Consider the following 25,260-nt stretch of genomic DNA (forward strand, 5'->3'; position numbering starts at 1 on the left):
TGTGTTACCAGAAGGCATTAGCTGTTTGTAAGTAACGCGTGTGCCTGTCTTACAAGAAGTGCCAAATCCGTTCTGTGCTAACCCCGAGGGTCGAAACGAACTTCTCTACTTCCCGCACCGACGCGACGGTCCGATCGCCATAGATTTTACGTTGTCCTATATATGAGACGTATAGCAGTTTATGCGGAAACAAGACGAACGAGCGCGAACCAAAATATTCGCATAATAATAAAAACGAACGCGGACTAATAATAAATAGCGTGTCCCAGATCTGCCAAATAATATTTTAGAGATAAACTTTTCAGAAAGATTTTTCTTAACGGAAATATTAAGAGAAATCTGTCGAAATTTTTCGGTTTTGCAAGGTCGATTACAAATTTATCAAAAGATTTATTTCTGAAATATTCTTTGAGGGCCTGAGACACAACCCTGTATATTTCGTGTTACAAAGTGTGTGGATCGCTCTCGCATACGAGGAGTATGGAATTTTACGTGTAAGCTGAAAACAAAGGCCAATGAATATTTGACATATATTTTACTACGACGTTACGTACGCTTTATTCTGAACAGCATGAGAATGTGAGTCTCGGTCTAATTAAAAGTTGTGTAATTAATGAGCACTTCGTGATTATTTGGAGACGCGGGATCCACGTGGGATCTCCGTCGAGAGTCAGTCAAGCCAAGTTAAACCGAATTCCTTTTAAATGACAGAAGTAGAATCTTATTGCCAAAATCGTTTAGAAGCATATCGCATTCTTTGGGCATACGTTCTTAATTACAAGATCCCAGTCTCAAAGACGAACGTAAACTTATCGCAACAGTTATTTGACGATTCTCCAGATGGAATTATTAACTCAAGGATTATTTGCACAGATTTGCGTATATACGTCTTTGAGGATAGCGCATTTTTACGATAAATCATTAAATTATTATTAACGTCATGTGGAAGCGCTTCTTATCTCATCCTCCTCCTCTTTTCTTCTCTCTTCTAAAAATAAAACTGTTACGGAGTTCAATCTGATATGGCGTGATTTGTTGCTCTGGATAATTATAATCTTTATTAAAAACTTATCTTACGTAGCCTACTCCAATTATCAATATATCTGTACATAAAATTTTTTTACCTTTTTAAGTAGATATTACTTAATTAATTTTTTTATAAGCAATGTTTTTGTTATTTATTTTTATTAAAACTGGGATATGTAAAATTAAAATTCTTTTTAATCCTGTCAATCATGAATTAACTTCATAATAAATTATAAGAATATCATATGTGTAAACGTTTTTCTTTCGCTTTTATATACTGTACTTTTATACACATTTTGTACACTGCAAAGTCGTAATTTAATTGTAAATAACGTGACATTTAATTCAATAATTAAAAATCTATCATAATATATATAATTATCAAAGGTTATACATTATTTCCGATGTTTTTTTTTGTTTTAATGTGTTATCGACGAAATTTTTTTCTGGTAAACCAATTTTTAGTAAATTCCGATACGCAGATCAATAATCTTCTTTGATCGTTATCTTGTTTGTTAAAAAAATTAACACAATTGCATATGTTCGATTATCTTTCTGTCATTAATGGGCTCTATCAAATGCGAGAACGAATTAATTCGACAAGGCATCTTCGCTGGAACGCCACGTACGAGCGCGCATGTATCTCTCTCTTCTTGTTTGCTGCGACAATGCGATTAGATTGCATGTCGATTCGTGTTTTGGTGTGCCGAACAGTATCATGGTGACCGATTGTTCGGTGTTTGTGGTCAACATTAGAGCTTTTACGCGTCAGATACGAGTCCAGGACCTTGATGCCTTCGTACAGACCATTTAGATCGCAGCTAGAGTGTCGCCGATTGCAGTGACATCTTCGATATCGATTGATGCTTATCGGTGTGTCATTCGGAATATTCGTCATCGTTCTGGGACTGAGACACCTAACGCTGCTGGACGCTTCCGACACAATTTCGAAATCGTCCTGCAGCCTGTCGTAACTGCGGTTGCTGATCGTCGAGATCTTGCTGACGCACCGGTCACGGGAGAACTTCTTGGAGGAACAGCGCAAAGTGTCGCAAGGCGACAAGGCGGCTGTCAAGTTGATGCTATGATGAGATGATTTCGTTAGCTTAGAACCCAGAAGTTTGTCAATAACGCTCTTGGAGACAGATAAGTCTTCCTCTTGATGTCCATCGATCTTCCTCGCGGAAGAGGACACGGTCGCCGTTTGATCGCATTCTGACTCCGGTATCTCACGATCCTCCACGCTTGTCACAAGAGTTGACAGATTAACTGGAAGATTGGAGCAGCTAATGACACAGCCACAGGCGCCCTCGCAGGAGCAACTAGTACTCCTTCCGTCCAAACTGTCAACTCTTTAAATAAATAATTCATTATGACAGCAGTAAGAATAAAATAAAACACAATATAATACACGTGTGAAAATCTTGAAATTACTTATCAACAAGTTCGTCACAATCATCTTCTGAAACGTGTCGACTGTTCTCTTCCAATACTACTGTAGTATCTTCTTGGACAGTTTCACGTACGATCCGGGCCTCGTTCGGGAGATTTTCGGACCGTCGATTCGTACCCGAGGAGACACAATCCGTTGGATTTGCATCAAGAGCCTCGGCGTTCGTGAATGAAGATGGACCACCGGGAGGTGGACGATCGCCCGAGGAGGACTGAGGATATTGCGCGCTGCGGCGTAGCAGAGTGCGACGAACAGGACAAATCTGTTTCATCGACGCTGATAAACTAGTTAAGTTCACGTTTCTCAGTATAGTTCCTGGAGGTGTGATATACGGGGGCGGTGGGCTCTCGGGTATACCTATTGCACGATTGTTTCTCGATGTTACCGTAGCCGTTTGGTTACTATGACCGTTACTCGCGGCCTCCACGATCAAATAAGTAGAAGAATTCACGTCCTCGTCGTGCCTTAATTATAAAATTTAAAACTTAATAATCCTGGAAAATTATACAGTTTTGCAAAAATCAGAATTTGATTATCAGGATTTTGTCTTCAAATCTATCTCCGCAGAAAATTATTTTAAATTATTTAATAAAAAATTAAACAGTTTGACCAATCTCAAAATACATATATAACAATTAACTATTTATTTAATGAATAGAAGAATAGACGGATAAACCACCTTATTTTAATTTAAGAAGGAAAACTACGTAAAAGAATATCGAGATACAATTGACGAATTAAATTTTAAGAATGCAAATAGAAGAAATATGTAAAATTATATTTTTCCATTAACTTAAAATGTTTATTATTTTTATAGAATTTTAATATAGAAAAATTAAAAATTAGACTGTAAATAACGGCCTTGTTGCGACAATTCAATCTTTTCGAAGGTCCTTGAAATTTCATTCGTTATAGTCTTGGAACGCATCTTGCTGTATATGTAATAAATTCAAACCGAAGCTATCGATCAAGCCTACTTAGAACTTGATCCGTTCATTCGTTATTCAGATCTCGAGTACTTGCAACTCGTGCGTTCGCGTAAAAGAGTCACGGTACGGTCTCGCTTCGCGTGTACTTGGCGCGAAACACTACCGTGTCTCTTGATAAAATGTAAAAAAGTAACGTCTTACTGATTTGAAGAGTTTCTATTGTAAGTTCTATCGTGGTTCAAGCATCGAGCCTTCTTCGACAAGACGAGCTTTGCGACCTCTTCGTAGTCTGGCGGAGCCTCGTAGCCGGGTGGATCATCCGGAATGGATATTTCATCGATTCGTGCACCGTCTGTAATATCAAAAACTGTCCGGTGTGACGTAAGAGACGTTTTGTTCGTACTGGTTTACGGGAAAGCTTACTCCTATTAACGATTAATATGCTCCAATTCATGTCATTTTAAACTCGCGAAGTAGTCTATTAATTTTTGCATAAACGACCTGATAAAAATTTATCGATCGCATTTTTTCCACGTTTAAAAAGTACAATCTTTATAGTGTAAATATGTATTTCCAATTTCTAAAATAATAATTAGTAATAGGAAAACAAAAAAATATTCTTTTCGTATATATTGTCTCAATAAAGCATCCTTTTTTCTCAATATTAACAAATCAAAAGTCTAACTTACGGATTGCGTAAATTTAAAATAAAAATTGTGCATTATATAGGTACCTAATCTTGCTGTGCTTTGTAGAGTATAAAAGAAATATATTGTTTTTGTCAAGCTTGTGATTCAAACTTTCAAAACTTCTTTTAAAGTAATTTTCCTTCTATGAATAAACGTACTACGAGTGTCGAGATTTTGAATAAAACGATCATTTTCCGTGAAGGGATCGCGAACGCGTACCTAAAAGCTCGCTGATTGTTTCCAGACGAGACTGCAGTTCTCTTTGTTGCCTGGCCCTGGCTCCTATTCTGTACAGCAGTATAATGAGAGCCGATATCAGAACGATCAGGCCGAGGCTACTGACAACGAATACCAGGGTGGCCGTTTTCAGATCGGGATATCGATCGATCTTCGGAAAGTAGTAATTCGCTTTGTTCATATGCCACTTACGATCGCGCGGCTCCACTTCCCAATCTGTACGTGACGTTTGAAAATCAATTTATAATAAAAGAAATACAATTAAGAACGTTCTCTCGTCCTTATACTAGAGAAAATCGATTTTCTTAGGATTTTCTTGAAACTGTGAATATACGTTAATTTAGGTGTGCTTCATGCGTGGTATAAATTTCAGTACCTCTTTCGGTATAAAAAATCAAGATACTGAGCCTCAAAGTTTCAACTTTTACTAATGAAAAGGTTTTCCAGGCTAAACGGTAAGAGATACGAGGTTGACCAAGAGGACCAAAGTTGCTTCTCTCGTCGAGTTCTATAAGGAAAAAATGCCAAAACTAAAAAAATTAAATTTTAAAATTTTTTTTTAAAACTTTGAGGCTCAGTATCTTTATTTTTTATTAAATAAAAATGCAAGATAAAATGAAAAATTAAAAATTCTTTAACTAAAAACGACACAAATCAAATATACATTTTTATATGTTTTTAAACACTTATATATTTAAATACATACAAAAAATACTATTTAAATACATAAAATAATATATTTAGATACATAAAAAATATTATTTAATACATTACATGTAAAAAATGTATATTGTATAAAATTATTTTATTTAAACATTTTATACATATTTAAATACTTACTGCAATTAGCATATTTATTTTGTTTTAAAAAAGTGTCAAGTTTTTATGTTGCCATTGATTTCGATATTATTTTCTTGGCATTGAAAATGTTTACGCTTTTTTTAAGTCTTTTTCAAATAAACTCTTTAATAGCTCGAAATCACAAATACGTACTTTGTAAGCAAGTCGCTGGTTCGTCGCTGTTGTCACCGCAGTGGTCAAAACCATCACAATTCAGCTGGCTTGGAATGCATCTGTGATTCTGGCACAGGAAATCGGTGCCCGCAAAGCAATCTGGTAACGTTCAATCCAATCAAAGGCAAATGAAACATGTATACTAAGGCTTAATTGGAATGAGGCGATTACCCTGCGACTTATAGTGCAACTCGTCGTCGTCATCGAGGACAGACTTACCCATGTAACTGAAGGCCGCATAAGCGATCGCCAAGTGAGAACTTGGACTGAATGTACTACGAAGACTCACGTGGAATCCGCTGGTGACCGGCGCGATGTGTTCCCTATGTCTGAGCGGTTGCAACTGACTCGCCGGATGTCGAATAACTTCCAGCGACATCAGGGCCGAAGTCGGACCCTCCTTGATGATCAACTCCGTATTCCCGGCTGAAAAATAACTGCTCTGTAATAACACAGCACTTACAAAAAAAAAAAGAAAACTAATTCTACCTATTCCTCGCAATCGCCCAGAATTCTGTTTTACATTAGTTCCGTTTGTCTCGTGTGATGAAATAATAAAGTAATTTAAATTGATTGAAAGAAATAAGAAAAAAAACGAAGAAAATTTTATATTTGATTTCTATCATTTTCGTCAATTCCTTCTGCTTTGCACGTTTTCTACAAGATATTTGCGGACACGTAATTTTTCTAACTTCAACTTTCCTCGCTTTATTAGATATTTTAATAAAGTATTTTGTTTTGTCTTACAACGTACCCATGTCAGCGAAACTCACTACCTTCAGATACATGTGCGTCTTCATATGCAAGAAATTCTTAGGTGGTCTGATTAACCAAACGCAATCGTAGATCTTCACCCCTTGACCGACCATGTTCATCATCGTGATGGTGCCGCCCAGATTTTCCACGTATCCACCGCAGTCGGTGATCGGTTGTACGGATTTGTCGTACGTATGGCCGATCACGAAGGAGTAAAAGGCCTTGTAACCAAGACCGGTACCACCATTTGCATAGAATCTTATCAGCAAAGACGGACCGGAACTCACTATGACCGGCGGCCGAAATCGCGTACCGCTACTGACGTCCAAACGTTGTCCGTTCCAATCGTAAAACTAAACACGGTAAATGTTAGAAACGTCTCGAATATTGCAAACGTCAAAATGTGGCAATATGTAAAATCCTTTAAAAATTTATCAGATACATATTGTAGGTTTTATGTCCAATTTGCCTTAAAAACTCAAAATAAAATTGGGGACCTTCTTCGTGAAATTATTCAAACAGAACAGAAATTTATAAAAATATAATTTATAAAAGATGGTCTAATATTTTAAACATTTTCTGGATTTGCAAGCTATATTATTTAATTATTTTTATAAAATGCTAAAAATGGTTGTTTCGCGACAAATGTATCAAGATAAAACTAGAATATTTGACATTGATTTATTTCACAAAAGTTTTTTTGATTGCTAAAGACTAAAATTAATTAAGAGATAATTTGAATCACCTCCATTATGGAGATCGTCGCTAATTGAAAGTCGCTAAACAGCAATCTGATGCGACAAGAGGGGGCTTCGCTGGGGCACGTTATGATATATTCCAAGCCCAAGTCACGGGGATATCGAGCCGGGAAAAACGGCGAGGTCAGAATACCACCACTGGTTCTGTTCAAATCCTTTGTCGGCGCTCTCGATGTCATTTCCGTCCCTTTTAGATGCAACCTATTTCCTGCGGAACGAAAAGCGTCGCGTCGATTTCAGAATACTTTGTCCGCGTCGCGGTCACGATGACATTCGATTTAAAAGAAATTATTCATATTCGCCGCGCAATGGGCAAATACGTTGAGGCGTATCGGAAAATTCGCGTCGTCATCCTTTACGAGATTCCGCAAATAGAATTGAGATTTACCGCGAATAGAATAAAGGATTTAAAATTCAGCCTTAATCCAATTAGGGTTCTACGTGCTATTTTAACATTTCATTCAACGCGATTAATATCTGAAGACTATTTTTGCATTCGGCTATTAGTATTGATTCTAAATGCGTATCGCAGCTCTTAGAAAATTGATTTAATTTTACATCAGCATTATTAATACAATGTTGATTATCCTTACTAACTTTCTGCCGTGTATTCGATGGTAAACGCGTGCTTGTGGGATTGACTGTAGAGTAGAGTTATAGACAGAGTTCTCGTGCTTGATCTATATATGATTGGTGGGTACAATCCACAGAAGGGCGAGCCGGAAACCTCCTCGTAAGATGGTTCTGAGAGCCACACGTAGTCGCACCTACAAAACAGATATACGGTTCCAAAGTGAGTTTGCGGTTACCGCGATAAGCGCTCTGATATACATAGATCTAAGTAAGCCAAATCCCCGACACACACGCGCACACAAAGAGAGAAAAAGAGAGAGTTACAGATATAGTTTTCTAGCTGCTTCCAAATACTATTACTGTTCGGTATATAACAATAACTAACTAACTTAGCGCAGCTTATTCAATTATATTATAAATATTTTATAATTCTATGTGTATTATACTGTTATATCTTTCTCAAATCCAAACATGTTTTTTAGTTCTTCTTTAAAACTTAAACACATTTAGTTTTTATAACTTAGACTTCATAACTTGCACTATTTTAAAGTGTAGAAAATACACGAAGTTATTAAAATAGAAATTTTGACAGGTAGATTATTGAACAATCTTTGAATCTACACGTCAAGTTTTTATCAATTTGCATCGTATACTTTTTTTTTTAAATGACAAGAATATTGTTATATATTATTAACGCAGCATACTCTGTCGAGCATGAATAAGTGTCAATAAAAGGAAAAATTTTAAGCTGAGTTTCATTGTGCTATATGTATTCATATGCAAGTAATATGATAAAATATATTAGAATAAATACCAGGTTCTAAAATATGTTTTAAGAAGAAAGGTCATTTCAGACGATCTATACTTTACAGCAGAATTTGATATGAGATTATATTTATTATTTCACTCGATAGTGTTATGTTTACTGATATATCTGTCCCACCTGCACGGGCTGTCCATCACGACTCCTCCGTCGCCACAGTGATGTGGAAGCGCGATGTTCTTAAAGGTAACAACTATCACGCAGGACGGACAGGTCACTAATTCGAGGCTGCATTGATGATGGGAACTGTTGATGGTGGTGGAGTAAAGACGTGGCATCAGTTGTTGTCTTGGTGAATTTCTGACGAAGGTAACGTTCTTCGCGTAGAGGATGCCCTTCTCGCCCAACTCCAGATACAGACGCCTGCCATTATGAGGTCCGCAAATGTCCTCGTTTCGTATGATGTTCGATGATCCACCAATCGTTACCAGGATCCACCAGAACGTCGCGAAGATCACTGCAATCCGCGACAGCGTTTTATGAAAAAAATACGCGCAAAATACTAATAACGATTGATTTCCGAAGATTTATAGAAAACACAATCTTCAAAGGAAAAAATTACATACAAAATAGAGATAAATGAAGAAATCATAAAATCCATTCTTTTCCATAAGAATTAATATTTAAAGGAGAATTATCATTATTTTTTGACGTTTAAATAAAAAATTTTGCTATTTTCTGTAAATTGCGGCGAACGAACGGCGTCGATCACTGTATTTCTTACCATATTTGGAGTGAAACATATTCGTAGCGCGGAAAGCGACGTTCTGCACTTTCCGTTAGGAAACTCGACATGATTGTGTGTAATTTCGTTAGCGCGGTGACGGTGTCACATACCTCGCTAATATCGAATAAAGCACTCTTATGGCATCCCTCGAACACATGATTGTCCTTGCAATTTATACTACTTTGCAAAGTTCAACGAAATCATATTGTGGTAAAATCTATGAGGAAGCTTTTATTTTATTTGATGCATAATTATTAGTATTTATTTATTTGTTTTGGCTTCCTCATAAAGGAAGCTTTGTGAGCAAAGATTTCTACTTGCACACTTAAAAACTATAAGTAAGCAATGTGCAGATTTCTACTTGCACACTTAAAAACTAAAAAAATGTGCAGGTTTCTACTTGCACACTTAAAAACTATGAGGAAGCAATGTGCAAGTTTCTACTTGCACCATTTTTTTATTGTGATAAGTTTTATTGTGACTAATATCTAAATTAAAAACTTGCACGTTGCTTCTTTATTATTTTTTTCGTTTATATATAACTCAAAAACTGATCAACCAAATCTTAAAGAATTATATATGAAATAGGAGCAGAAAAAGACTGTGGAAAATATAAATAAAAATAGTCCAATATTTCAAAATTTAGAAAAGTTAGAGCAACCACGGAAATTGAAAATTTTATAAAGAAAAAAGCCCTTTACTGATTATTGCTAAATTCAATTAAATAATACTCTATCGATTAAAAAAAAAAATTAATACAGATATCTCAATATTTGCAGAAGTTAAAGCAACCACAGACATTTTTAAAAAAATTCAAAAAATTTTTTTAAAAAAACCCCTTTACCAATTATCGCCAAATTCAATACCAACCTTTCTTGAATAATACTCTATCGATTTAAAAAAATTCAGCCCTATATCTCAATATTTGCAAAAGTTATAGCAACCACAGACATTTCTAAAAAAATTCAAAATTTAAATTTTAAAAAAGAACCCCTTGATCATTAGCAATTTTTATTAATTCTATTATATTCTTCAGTTTTTTCTACCCCTATTTCATATATAATTCGTTAAGATTTGGTTGATTAGTTCTAAAGTTATAGAAATTTCGGTAAATTTGGCACATACACATACAGACATTTTTTAAAATTACAATTTTTCGACGTTTTAGAACATTCTGAAAACATTTAGAAAAACAAAAAAAATAAATTTTTTTTACGAAAACAAAGCTTCCTCTATGAGGAAGCAATATTCTAAAAGTTATATATTAATAATAAACAAATAGATGATAGTATATGTTCAAATTTAATGCCAATAGATTTCCACATCACCGTTGAGGTACTATTGTTGATGCGTTTTTTTTTTAGTGGTTTCCCCAGTAGGCCTATTCCACTGTCAAATAACTTGCCTCAGACAGGGACAAATTTTACTCCCAGTGGACATGCTGGGCGAAGTACTATATCTGTTTGTAGAATGAGATTCTTTAAAGAATCTATGGGCTCCACATAAAAATTCTGTATCAGAGGAGCTATTAACGCCTTTATTTGTAGAATGGCGTATTTCTTGCCTAGAATTTGATATATGTATATTTTTTGCGACTTAATATAATCATATAAGAGAGAGAAGATATTTCAAAAATTCTAGTTTACCTAAACAATTACGCGATCCAGCACTAAATGGTATATGAGCATAGTTACGATTTCTAATCAAAAATCTGTCAGGATCATATCTCTCAGGATTTGGCCAAAATACAGGATCCCTGTGAACTCCATATATGTTAAGGACCACAGTTGTTCCGGCCGGTACTAAACTAAAATCACTAAACTTTTTTTCTAAGAATGTCTTTTATTTATATTTTATTTATAACAATAAATACCTGAATGTCTTTATGCTCAGCTAATAGCATCAATAGATAGGTTAAGTTCAACGCCGTAGTATCATGACCCTGTAATCACATATATATTATACCTTAACATACGTTCAAATAATTTATAAAGAACCAAGAAAATTTAGAAATACGTACAGCAAACATAATACCATCAATTTGCTCCTCGATATCTAAATCACTTACACGACCTTCTCAATTTTTTGCTATTAGATGATCCAACAATGAAAGTTTCCGTTTCCCATTCTTTCTCAATAACCGACCGTTGGTGCGTTCATGAAACTGTTTTCTTTCCGCAATAATCTACGTGTATATAAAATCAACACTTTTTTAATAATGATTTATATGAATATACCAACCACTAACAAAAAATAAGATAACATTTTTATATACGTGGTTAGTAAATCCATGTAATATTTTTAATATCTTTGCCTGTTCTCTGCCTTTTGATGTTAACGAGAATATCCAGTCGTTGTGCAACCACATCCTCACTAACCTAAACCATAATTACTAAATAATAATCTTATTACAATTATTTATTTATTATTATATTCATAAATTACCTATAAATAAAAAGTTCGCCAATCCGATTAACAGCTTTTCGATATTTTTGCCCGAATTCACCAAAGTCACGTAGAGAAATACCCATTGAAGTTTCTAAAAAGAAATTTGTAAAATTACAATAATGTTATTGTAAATGTTTAGATTTTGAATAAAATGTGTTTGTATTACCGCATATTGCATTCAACGTATGTTCACTAACAAACGATTCTAAATCTTTTACAACTGTGCCTCCTGTATTTTTCAAAGACGTTGTCATGTTTTCACCCTCCGTGATCAAAATCTCAGCATATTGGTCCAAAATTTCTTTATGGAATGTGGGCCTTATTATTTTCCGTATTGAACTCCATTTGGCGCCTGAAACATAAACAATAGACATTTCATAAACAAGAAAATTTTTTGTAACTAGAAAAAATTTTTTAAATTATTATTATGTACTTTACCTTCACTAATTAAAATATTATTGCCCATCCATGGACGTAGAACATCATAAAAAAAGTTTTTTCTAATGTGGTGCCGGCTGCTTAATATTGTCTGAAGTCACAGAAGATATTCAATTAATTTAGATGCAATGTAAATAATTAATTAGTTGATTTGGAAATTGTCTTATTTGATTATTATCTTTATAAAACTATGAATAAATATGTTTTCGCAAAATAAAACTAAGCAAAATTACACCTAAATACCTAAATCGCTGGTGTGTATGAACTATAAGAACATTAAACCTCCGTGGTTACACCTATTTTTTCAAACAAGGAAGTCACTCTGGGTCATTTTGACCCCAGACGAACTTTGTTCGTTCGCCATTTGACCATTTATCCACCGATCGTGTTGAAAAAATTCTCGAATGCACCTGCGATATTGCTAAATTGATTGCTATAAAAAAGAAGTGCCTCAGGAATTTTTAACATATAAAAAAAATTCGCGAAGAATTTGTTTTTTTAACGGTATCTACCTATAGAGGATACTTCAAACTCTTGTAGATGGCGAACCAAGCTCCATTTTAAGCTACGTATTTAGCTGATATTTAGATCCAAATAAGGTTGGGTCAAATTGACCCAGTGTGACCACGGAGAGTTAACAGAAAATTAAATTGTTTAAATATTTTATTACCTGTAAATCGTCCGGATAACGGATGAATACAAAGGGGATAGAGAATCCCCAAAGTTTAACAATTGGATAGTACTGGTCAATTAGACTGACCAGTAACTTCCATTGTTTCTCTAAAAAAATGTATATAATATGAATATACGATAATATTGATAGTAATATATCTTAAACTGAAATGTGTGTGTGTGTGTTTGTAAATATTACTTTTGCGTATATATGTACAAATTAAGGAAAACGTTTAATTTATACAAATTTTTGAAAAACTTGAACTTACCTCGTGGGCCTATAAATTGTAGTAGATTTCCAAAAATCGGATAACCTGATGACCCTGGTATAAGATTGATCAGTCGCCCATTTCGTGATCCATAATGTATATAATAATGATACCCCACAATAAGTATGAATAATACCGTAATGGTGTAAAGAAAAACCATTGTGGCTCTGCAAAAAAGATATGTAGCTGCATATTACAAAATACAAGTTTCTACTTGCACATTTAAAAACTATGAGAAAGCAATGTGCAAGTTTCTACTTGCACACTTAAAAACTATGAGGAAGCAATGTGCAAGTTTCTACTTGCACACTTTTTTTTATGGATAGAGTATTATTAAAGATAGATTGGTGTTGAATTTGGCAATGATCGGTGAAGGGATTACCAATTTTTGCCTAAAAAGTGTACAAGTCATACATGTAATCTTATGTATAAGGAAGGTCTCATTAAAGGAAGATCTCATTAAAGGAAGGTTGTTTTGAATTTGGCGAAGATTAGTGAAAGTCCACCCTCCTGAGTGACCTTTAGAAGTTTTTAGCCGAGGGTCGTTTTTTATTAAAAAGTTATTAACAAAGAAAGTTTGAAAAATATAGCAATTATTTTAAGTACCTACTGATGAGAGACATAAACGACTAATATTACTTTTTTTTTTAAGCAGCGAATACTTTATTTCGCGAGAAAGTCGATGCTTTACCAAAACACAACATTTAAAGCAGTAAATTATTGATAAATTTTCCTTTTTTAGTGTTGACATAATGTTTTCCGTGAAGTAGAATATCTTCCATAATGTAGAATATCCATTTCCGAATAGCTTCTTCATTCACATTCGATGTATCATCTCTTTTTAGTATTGTTCATGACAAATCCAATCTAATCTATATTATATATATATATATATATATATATATATATATATATATATATATATTGCAGGCTTCTTCAATTTTATTACTTTTATCGATGATATATCTTCCATAAAGCTCTACTTTCATGAAATTTCTTTTTCATATGCATATTAAATCTATTGTTTTACATTTTAATCATAAATGTAATAAGCTTTTAAAAGAAATATTTTGTAAAAAAGATTAATCATTAATACAACAATATTACGTCATTCTATATTCTATATAATAATGAGAATTGTAATTTTTTTCAAATTTTTTACATTTTTCTTGATATAGAAAAATCCGCTTAAAAATTGTATTGTTTTCACACTATATTAAATCAATTTTAAAAACAAATTACTAAAAGAGAAAATGTTTCTATACCTGTTTCTGCATCTGTTATCTTTTTCCATCTTTTGCTCATGCTAGTGAATCATGAAAAGTTTAATCTTATCTTCATTGTAGGCTTTCTTTGATGATCATTTATTTCATCATTTTTGTAGCACTAATATAATTATATTTTCTGTGAAGTAGGATTTTTCAATTATATATGTCATATTAGCATAAAAACATATTAATAGCATAAAAATTTATTAAAAAATAAATATAAAATTATTTTTAAAATATCTAGAAACTCAGATAATTTTCTTTATGTGACAATGCATAATTAACAATATAATAATATTTATATTGCTAATAAAATACATACATAATCTTATTTTTGTATCTATATTGCACATGTTCTATTCCTAATTGTATTGTATATTCATTATTATTGTACATTGTATATGTTGTATATATTAAATAAACGTATTAATTTGATTTGCAAAAATACGATAAGCCACTAATTTTATGTTTTATTAATGTTGAATTAAATGCATGCAATAATAAATTAAAAAGAAATTTTAAAGAAGAAAAGATGATACCAAAAATATTAAGAAAATCTATTATATATAATCCTTTTATTTCTATAAATTCTTTGGTAATACTCTTCTCTGATAATGTTACTACCAATAAAATATTTATTTACATAATATTTATTACTTTAAATTAAAAATTTATTTAAGAAGTGATTAATCTTTTTAAACTAATTTCAATAAAGTTAGGCTCTTTGCATTTTCTTATATTTACATCAAGTTTCTTTCAATAAGAAAACTTTAAGTTAAATAAAATCTCGTACAAATATAAGACAATTAGGTGCTTATTTAAAAAAAGTAAGTATAAAAATTTAAATAAAATTAGTTATGGTTTAGACAAAGTAATATGTGTATAATATTTGCAATTTACATGCGTTAAGCAAGAGTACATAAAATATACAATACATTATTTGGATACTCTTTAAATATTATTTAAATACTTACAAACTATTAAGGTGCGTGTCCACCTGCGAGTAAAACTCTCGAGAGTAGCTCTCGAGATTGATTCTGACACTGTCCATTTGAGAGTAACTTTTCTGACATTGTACTCTCGCGAGCATCTCGTGAGAAGCCAGAGAGTATTCTTTCGGAGAGTTCTCTCAAAACCGTGTCCACTTACGTACTTTTTTAGTCGATCTCTGAGAGTGGTGACATCATAATGTCTCGTAAACGAAAAAACTTGCGGTTACTATAGTGGCTAGCATTATTTAAAAAAAAAAGGGTGTTAAATAACAACAAAAAGACCTTCTGGGTCAAGCAATGGATTGATCGCAGGTGCCGGATCTGCTCTAATTATTGATAGCTTAAGATTGAAGACTCCTAACAATTAAAAGTTTCTGCAGACTTACAAATTGTGAAGTGGAATACATAGTGCGATATTATTATTTAGTTTTCAGTTTGCGAAATACCTTGATGTTAGATTTTTATATGTAAATATTTAATAATTTTATTTTCTTTTTTTAAATGTAGGTACTTAATTCGCGATGTAAAAATATATTTACTTTCAGCACTGTAAACTACAGTGTAACTATCATAAAACGTGCAAACTATGTAAAACTAAAGTGTAACTAATTATTGACCAAGTAATTAGAGAATGTATTAAAAATATTCTTATCTAATTCTTTAAATTATGAATTTTTTTCGCACTTTATTCGCAGAACATAAAAATTTAAAAATTTTTTTATTTTTGTCACAGTAGTTATGATAAAGTATCGTATTCTACAATAGTACATGATTTTCGCATTATTCAATAAGTTCCTTTGTGTCATCAAAGGAACAAACTTTTGCCATCTCGGTTTTTACTCTCAACATGTAGCTCTCAAAATACGAACAGCGTTCGAGTTTGGCGAGTTGATCTCCGAGAGTAAAATAACGTTGTGTCGATTTGCGAGTAGGTCTTAACAAGTTTGTTCGCCGAGAGTTGCGATTCATTCTCCGTTAGGTACTCTCATGAGTATGTCCATTTGCTAGAATCAATCTCGAGAGCTACTCTTGAGAGTTTTACTCGCAGGTGGACACGCACCATTAGATCTGCATCATATCATTCTCTCAGAAGACATTTTAAGTTAAATTGACATTTGTTTTAGATATCTTATCAAGAGACACGGTAGTGTCTCGCGCCAAGTACGCGCGAAGCGAGACGCACCGTGACTCTTTTACGCGAACGCATGAGTTGCGAGTATCCGAGATTTTGAGATCTCAATAACGAGTGAACGCCATTTTTGTCCGACGTGGACGTTTCTTAAAAAAAAATTTTCCACATTTGGACTTTGCATCGCAATATCTTCGCTCGTAGGGCACGTAACGGAAAAAAAAGACTCTTATTTATAAATCAAACCCCAAGCTATCGATCGAACCTACTTAGAAATTGATCCGTTAGGTGCTTAAGTTTGAGGTGCTGTCATACTGTGGTGCTGTACTGGCTGTACACTTTTCGCGCGAGTGCAGTCGCTGCGACATTGCCAAATCTCCCTTGTTATTCGAAGCACGCTACGTGAACTGTGATATGGCCTATTTCAATAGCCAATATCACAAAATTTTACGCGATTACCCTTGTTTTTCTCGATATTTCTGAAAAGCTTAGATTAAGATCTATAAGAGCTCCGTTTTTTGAATCTCTGGTAGGTCGACTTTATATAATTAATATCTCGTTTCCTGTCTCCAAGAGCGCCCCTCTGCCATATGTAGCTTATGTTGAAAACTGTGATTTCAAAATTCATTTTTGCAAATTTTTACACGGTAACCGATGCTAAATTTTTCGAGCACTTTTCTCGCATCTCAATTTATACGTCCATAAAGTTTTTTCCAATTTTTAGATACATCCATTATCTGTAGAACCTCCTTAATATGCATATGAAAAAGAAATTTCATGGAAGTAGAGCTTTATGGAAGATATATCAGCGATAAAAGTAATAAAATTGAAGAAGCCTGCAATATATATATATATATATATATATATATATATATATATATATATGTAGGTCCGGAAGTATGTTCCGGGACTTTTATTTTTTTACATCGGTATATTCCAGGACATTTGGCAGTTTCCAGGACTGTCCTGGAAAAAATTCATGTCCTACGGCACGTTTCGGGACAATTTTTTGAATCTGATTACATATATATGCGTTATATTCCAGGACTGTACATTTCAAAAAACGTAAACAGTCCCGGAACATACCTCTAGACCTACATATATATATATATATATATATATATATATATATATATAAAATATAAGATTAGATTGGATTTTTATATATATATAAATATAAGATTAGATTGGATTTTTCATGAACAATACTAAAAAGAGATGATACATCGAATGTGAATGAAGAAGCTATTTGGAAACGGATATTCTACATTATGGAAGATATTCTACTTCACGGAAAACATTATGTCAACACTAAAAAAGGAAAATTTATCAATAATTTACTGCTTTAAATGTTGTGTTTTGGTAAAGCATCGACTTTCTCGCGAAATAAAGTATTCGCTGCTTAAAAAAAAAACGTAATATTAGTCGTTTATGTCTCTCATCAGTAGGTACTTAAAGTAATTGCTATATTTTTCAAACTTTCTTTGTTAATAACTTTTTAATAAAAAACGACCCCCGGCTAAAAACTTCTAAAAGTCACTCGGGAGGGTGGACTTTCACTAATCTTCGCCAAATTCAAAAGAACCTTTCTTTAATGATACCTTATACATAAGATTACATGTATGACTTGTACACTTTTTAGGCAAAAATTGGTAATCCCTTCACCGATCATTGCCAAATTCAACACCAATCTATTTTTAATGATACTCTATCCATAAAAAAGTGTGCAAGTAGAAACTTGCACATTGCTTCCTCATAGTTTTTAAGTGTGCAAGTAGAAACTTGCACATTGCTTTCTCATAGTTTTTAAATGTGCAAGTAGAAACTTGTATTTTGTAATATGCAACTACATATCTTTTTTGCAGAGCCACAATGGTTTTTCTTTACACCATTACGGTATTATTCATACTTATTGTGGGGTATCATTATTATATACATTATGGATCACGAAATGGGCGACTGATCAATCTTATACCAGGGTCATCAGGTTATCCGATTTTTGGAAATCCACTACAATTTATAGGCCCACGAGGTAAGTTCAAGTTTTTCAAAAATTTGTATAAATTAAACGTTTTCCTTAATTTGTACATATATACGCAAAAGTAATATTTACAAACACACACACACACATTTCAGTTTAAGATATATTACTATCAATATTATCGTATATTCATATTATATACATTTTTTTAGAGAAAACAATGGAAGTTACTGATCAGTCTAATTGACCAGTACTATCCAATTGTTAAACTTTGGGGATTCTCTATCCCCTTTGTATTCATCCGTCATCCGGACGATTTACAGGTAATAAAATGTTTAAACAATTTAATTTTCTGTTAACTCTCCGTGGTCACACTGGGTCAATTTGACCCAACCTTATTTGGATCTAAATATCAGCTAAATACGTAGCTTAAAATGGAGCTTGGTTCGCCATCTACAAGAGTTTGAAGTATCCTCTATAGGTAGATACCGTTAAAAAAACAAATTCTTCGCGAATTTTTTTTATATGTTAAAAATTTCTGAGGCACTTCTTTTTTTATAGCAATCAATTTAGCAATATCGCAGGTGCATTCGAGAATTTTTTCAACACGATCGGTGGATAAATGGTCAAATGGCGAACGAACAAAGTTCGTCTCGGGTCAAAATGACCCAGAGTGACTTCCTTGTTTGAAAAAATAAGTGTAACCACGGAGGTTTAATGTTCTTATAGTTCATACACCAGTGATTTAAGTATTTAGGTATAATTTTGCTTAGTTTTATTTTGCGAAAACATATTTATTCATAGTTTTATAAAGATAATAATCAAATAAGACAATTTCCAAATCAACTAATTAATATTCACATTGCACTAAATTAATTGAATATCTTCTGTGATTTCAGACGATATTACACAGCTCGGCCCACAGTAGAAAAAACTTTTTTTATGATGTTCTACGTCCATGGATGGGCAATAATATTTTAATTAGTGAAGGTAAAGTACATAATAATAATTTAAAAAAATTTCTTTTAGTTACAAAAAATTTTCTTGTTTATGAAATGTCCTATTGTTTATGTTTCAGGCGCCAAATGGCGTTCAATACGGAAAACAGTAACTCCCGCATTTTATTTTGATATTTTGAAGCAACATGCTGAGATATTGATCAAAGAGGGTGAAAACTTGACAACATCTTTGAAAAATACAGGAGGCACAGTTGTAAAAGATTTAGTATCGTTTGTTAGTGAACATACGTTGAATGCAATATGCGGTATTACAAACACATTTTATTCAAAATCTAAACATGTACAATAAAATTATTGTAATTTTACAAATTTCTTTTTAGAAACTTCAATGGATATTTCTCTACGTGACTTTGGTGAATTCCAGCAAAAATATCGAAAAGCTGTTAATCGGATTGGCGAACTTTTTATTTATTTATAGGTAATTTATGAATATAATAATGAATAAATAATTGTAATGAGATTATTATTTAGTAATTATGGTTTAGGTTAGTGAGGATGTGGTTGCACAACGACTGGATATTCTCGTTAACATCAAAAGGCAAGGAACAGGAAAATATTCTAAGAATATTACATGGATTTACTAACCACGTACGTAAAAATGTTATCTTATTTTTTGTTAGTGGTTGGTATATTCATAATCATTATTAAAAAAGTGTTGATTTTATATACACGTAGATTATTGCGGAAAGAAAACAGTTTCATGAACGCACCAACGGTCGGTTATTGAGAAAGAATGGGAAACGGAAACTTTCATTGTTGGATCATCTAATAGCAAAAAATCGAGAAGGTCGTGTAAGTGATTTAGATATCGAGGAGCAAATTGATGGTATTATGTTTGCTGTACGTATTTCTAAATTTTCTTGGTTCTTTATAAATTATTTGAACGTATGTTAAGGTATAATATATATGTGATTACAGGGTCATGATACTACGGCGTTGAACTTAACCTATCTATTGATGCTATTAGCTGAGCATACAGACATTCAGGTATTTATTGTTATAAATAAAATATAAATAAAAGACATTCTTAGAAAAAAAGTTTAGTGATTTTAGTTTAGTACCGGCCGGAACAACTGTGGTCCTTAACATATATGGAGTTCACAGGGATCCTGTATTTTGGCCAAATCCTGAGAGATATGATCCTGACAGATTTTTGATTAGAAATCGTAACTATGCTCATATACCATTTAGTGCTGGATCGCGTAATTGTTTAGGTAAACTAGAATTTTTAAAATATTTTCTCTCTCTTATATGATTATATTAAGTCGCAAAAAATATACATATATCAAATTCTAGGCAAGAAATACGCCATTCTACAAATAAAGGCGTTAATAGCTCCTCTGATACAGAATTTTTATGTGGAGCCCATAGATTCTTTAAAGAATCTCATTCTACAAACAGATATAGTACTTCGCCCAGCATGTCCACTGGGAATAAAATTTGTCCCTGTCTGAGGCAAGTTATTTGACAGTGGAATAGGCCTACTGAGGAAACCACTAAAAAAAAAACGAAGCTTTGTTTTCGTAAAAAAAATTTATTGTTTTTGTTTTTCTTACGCCAATCTTTTAAAGAGTCTCCCCTATAAGAATAATTCGAGCGACTGATTCTCTTGATTCTTCCATCTGTCTCCTCTCCACCTTGAGACAATATTCGCAACCAAACGATTCGCATTGTCGTCTAGATAGCCCATCGGCATTTCTATTAATCAGGCCTTTGCGATGAATGATCTCGAACTCGTATTGCTGGAGTCTCTTCAGCCAACGCGCCAATTGCCTCTTCTAAGTCTTTGAAGGACATCAACCATCTAAGAGAAACATGATCCGTACGGATCAAGAACTTCTGCCCCAAAAGGTAATGCCGGAAAAATTTAATAAAATCAACTATCGCCAAGAGTTCTCAATGAGTAACGCAATAATTCCTCTCAGACTTACTAAACACACGACTGAAATAAGCAATGAGTTTTTCTACTCCCTCTTGCTTTTGTGAAAAGACTACGCCAATTTCAATATTCGAGGCGTCAGTGTCCAAAATAAATTCTCCCTCCCCACTCGGGAAGAATAGCATTGGAGAAGAAGATAACACTCGTTTTAACTCTAAAAATGCACTTTGACACTTCTCGTCCCAAGAAAATCTGATTTGATTTTCCGTCAGAGTAGGGGAGACCAGGCTACCTTGTGACACTTTTTTTTCCGAGAAATAAATTTTTGTTTTTAGCGTGAAATTTGTAAAAGCTAATTTTATTGGCATTTATATTGAACCTTTAGGAATAAAATAAAACAAAAAAATATTGTAATCTGTAAATAACTTAATGTAATGAAAATATGGAAAATGTCACACTTTACCCAACTGATGGGGTATTGTGTGACAGGCAGAATAAACTGTGCTCTTCGGTGGCCTCTTTATATTTAGTGACCCAGCGACTTATTGTTAGTGTCATGTGATTGATATTGAAAGATTTTGCTGTGCTTCGAATGCTTTGATTTCCTTTGACGACTTGAAACACCGCTGCAGCTGTCGCCTCGTCCACCTTAGCTCTGCTAATTTTGTTTTTTTTTTTCTGCATTTGACATTTTGTCCATCTTGAAAAGACATTCAATCTTCTTATAATCTGCAGAATACCAAAATAGATATATAAATCACGTTATAACCTATTTACTGTATGTCTATAAGCTTATGTCACAAGGTACCCCACACAACACTGGACACATTTATTGCAAAATTTATATATTTAATGACTTATAATTGTTTTATAATGCATATAATACGTTTTGTAACGAACTAACCTACAAATACATGCGTACATACTTAGGTTATACGCACCGCAGCGATAAATATTACCAAAAGTTTAGGAGACAAAATATTTTTTGAAGTATGGTCGAAAGAGATTCTTACCTGTATTTTTTTTACTTCTTATGTTAATCCCTCTTTTAGATTAATATGATCTCAGTTACACATAAATAAAGCATAACCACATATAAAATTGCACATAGAACGTACATTTTGCAAAATAATTGCAATGTAACACCGTTGCCTGTGTCACAAGGTAGCCTCCTTTCCCCTATATAAAGATTTAGTCAAAGAAGAAAACTCTTTTACAAATTTCCGATAATATGAGCAAAACCCTAGGAAACTTCGAAGCTGCTTCTTGTTATATGGAATTGGCCAATCCTTCACAGCATAGATCTTTTCCGGATCTGTAGTAACGCCTCCCGAAGAGACTGTATGTCCTAAATATTTTACGCCTTTCGCAAAAAGAATACACTTTTTACGGTTTACTTTAAGATTAACTGAACAAAACTGTGAGAGCACTTTCTTTAAATTCTCCAACATTTCATTAAAATTTCTACCAAAAATTATCACATTATCCAAGTAAACCAAACAAATTTTATATAATAATCCTTGCAATACTTTTTCCATTAATCGCTCAAAGGTAGCGGAGGCATTACACAGCCCAAAAGGCATTACAGTAAATTGCCATAATCCACGTCCAATAGAAAAGGCAGTCTTTTTTTATCCTCGGGACGAATCTTTATCTGCCAATAACCACTTTTAAGATCTAAAGTGCAAAACCAAAAGTTACCCCTGAAAGCTGATCAAAAATGTCATCTATTTTGGGCAAGGGAAACGAATCTTTTTTAGTTATTGCATTAACCATCCTATAATCGACGCAAAATCTTAACATGTTCCATCTTTTTTCCTTACTAAAACAGCAAATGAAACCCACGGGCCTTGTGACTCCTCAATGCCCCTTGCTTCCTCATTTCCTCAATAATTTTATCTACTTCCTGTCGCATTTGTAAGGGAATTCGACGAAGAACCTGCTTAATGGGAGAAGAATCTTCTATATTGATAACATGTTCCACAATTTCACAATTTCCAGCAACAATCTCCTCGAAAAATACATCCTGGTACTCCTCTAAGAAATCTGTAAAAATTTCCTTCTGAGCCTCATTTAAATTTGAGGAATTATTAGTATAGAGCTCCTTCAAGAATGGGACTCTTTTGGAAGAAGCTTGGATTCGAGAACAACTCAAAACCTTTTCTTTATCAGCTCCGGAGAACCGAAAGCAGCAAAATTCGAAAACATTTTCTAAATTTATCTTCCTTAAGAAGTCTACACCCAGTAAACAATCGTCATCCATTTCTATTACATACATAGGAATTTACACGAAATACCTTCCCAAGAGAACCTTTACCAAGACCTTAAACTCGATGGGTACTACCCCTCCAGAGGGGTACTATTCCTTTAATTTGAATAATGTGCTTGCCTTCTCTAATCATTCTTCTACAAAGAATCGAAACGTCCGATCCCGTATCTATCTTGAAACAACACTCGTTACCATCCAACTTTCCCTTATAACTAAAATAATTTGAACTTGATTTTATCCGATTAACAAAAAACGTTTGAAAACAATTAACAATCTGGGTAATGTCCACTTCCGTTGTCTTCCCCCCGCCGAGAGCAACTAAACCGTGTTTCCCTTATTCTCGGGACAATCGGATCGGAAATTTCTTCGTCTGTTGCGGCCGAATTTCTGCTACGAGAACAAAACGTCGCCAATTTTAATGCAGCGATTTTTACTGCGATTTTATCCGATAAACTCGATGAGCTAAAAGGAAAAAGGTATCCGCGGTCATATAAATTTAATAGCTTACTTTATAATTTGTTGATTCTGTAGCGGCGCGTTTTACACGAGTTTCGTGACTATAAAGCACTCACTATCCTGTTTGTATTTAATGAGGTTGTAATTTAGTAGTGTAATAAATACATTATAATACCTGTAATTATATTATTTAATAACGTCATAATTTTTTGTGCGCTCCAGAGTGCCGAATATCGGTATTCGGCAAGACAAACTTGCTTGTTAAACTCATGACGAATAATCCAAGTTTCGAGCCTCGTGCTGGCCCCTCACACGCTTGAACAGGCATCTTTACATTTCTAAATAGATTATTTATTGACAAAAAGGAGTTTTAAGCTATCTTGCACACATTTAAAATATGCTTGAAATACGGTCTTAAAATAAGAACGGACTATGAATACTGGCCATAGTAACTTAAAACGCGTGTCAAATGATCGATGTAAACTGTAACTGTAACGTAAACGGTCTATGAAAATGTTGGAAGTACAAAAGATCGCTCGCTCGTACAGGAAGAATCGAACTTGCGCGACTCTCAAGACAGACTGCCTCGACTCGCTCGCTTCGCTTATATCGAAAATTCGAGAAAAGTTGGCGAAAAGTCACGATCCACCGAATACCTTTTATCTAGCCGCGCAAGATCTAATCCATCATCACCCTCATCTAGCAATAAACACAAGAGATTTCGACTTAGCGTGTCAACGTGAATTATATTCTTATCCGATTAATGTTCGAGCTTAAAATTATAATCTTCTAACATAAGCGCCCATCTCGCTACTCTTAAACATAGATCTTTTTTCGCCATTGTCGGAGTAAAAGCACGACAATCCATAACAGTTTATTGAATGGTATTTGTAGAAAATATATCCGAAACTTTTTCAATGCTTTAACTATAGCAAGAATTTATAATTCGTAGCTTATGTAATTTTGTTCTATCGGAGTCGTCTTACTGCTAACGTACACGGGGTGCATCGCATTGTCATCGCTACTTTGTTGTAAAAGAATAGCGCCATATTCATGAGATAAAGCGTCTCGGTTTCTGTTCCTATCTTATATGAATTCAATACAGGCTTATTTACAAGTATTATCTTTAATTTATCGAACGCGCTTATTTCTAACAACTCAAATTTGAATTTAACTCTCTTCAAAAAGTTTGTAAGAGGTCGTGCAATAATAGAATAACCGGGAATAAATTTTCAGAAGTAACAGAAGTTAAGTCTAAAAATTGCTGTACTTAACAAATATTAATGAGTGTCAGACAACTTCGTACCGCTTCGGTCTTACGTTCTGAAGGGCAGATACGTCTATTTTCTATTATATACCCAGTACAATTAATAAATAATTAATATGTTCCTACTCGCCGTCTCCAGTACACGTTCAAATTTATCGATCCCGCTATCATAATCAAATAGTATTATC

General features: G+C 33.5%; 1 protein-coding gene and 2 pseudogenes across 1 annotated transcript; 1 reads left to right on the forward strand and 2 right to left on the reverse strand.

Moving 5' to 3' along the window:
* Positions 1–1,617: 1,617 nt before the first annotated feature.
* Positions 1,618–9,089, reverse strand: Culd (CUB and LDLa domain). Its single transcript, XM_071796149.1, is given in 12 exon segments — positions 1,618–1,758; positions 1,760–2,378; positions 2,461–2,943; positions 3,610–3,760; positions 4,317–4,550; positions 5,328–5,447; positions 5,568–5,774; positions 6,103–6,457; positions 6,850–7,070; positions 7,460–7,629; positions 8,379–8,715; positions 8,983–9,089. Coding segments are annotated over 12 exon segments (3,057 nt in total). The 5' UTR covers positions 9,002–9,089.
* Positions 9,090–9,212: 123 nt separating this feature from the next.
* LOC139823656 (cytochrome P450 4C1-like) lies at positions 9,213–13,135 on the reverse strand (annotated as a pseudogene).
* A 4,769-nt stretch (positions 13,136–17,904) lies between these two features.
* Positions 17,905–20,655, forward strand: LOC139823658 (cytochrome P450 4C1-like; annotated as a pseudogene).
* Positions 20,656–25,260: the final 4,605 nt, after the last annotated feature.

The sequence above is a fragment of the Temnothorax longispinosus genome, unplaced genomic scaffold (assembly GCF_030848805.1).
Source record: "Temnothorax longispinosus isolate EJ_2023e unplaced genomic scaffold, Tlon_JGU_v1 HiC_scaffold_15, whole genome shotgun sequence".
NCBI lineage: Eukaryota > Metazoa > Arthropoda > Insecta > Hymenoptera > Formicidae > Temnothorax > Temnothorax longispinosus.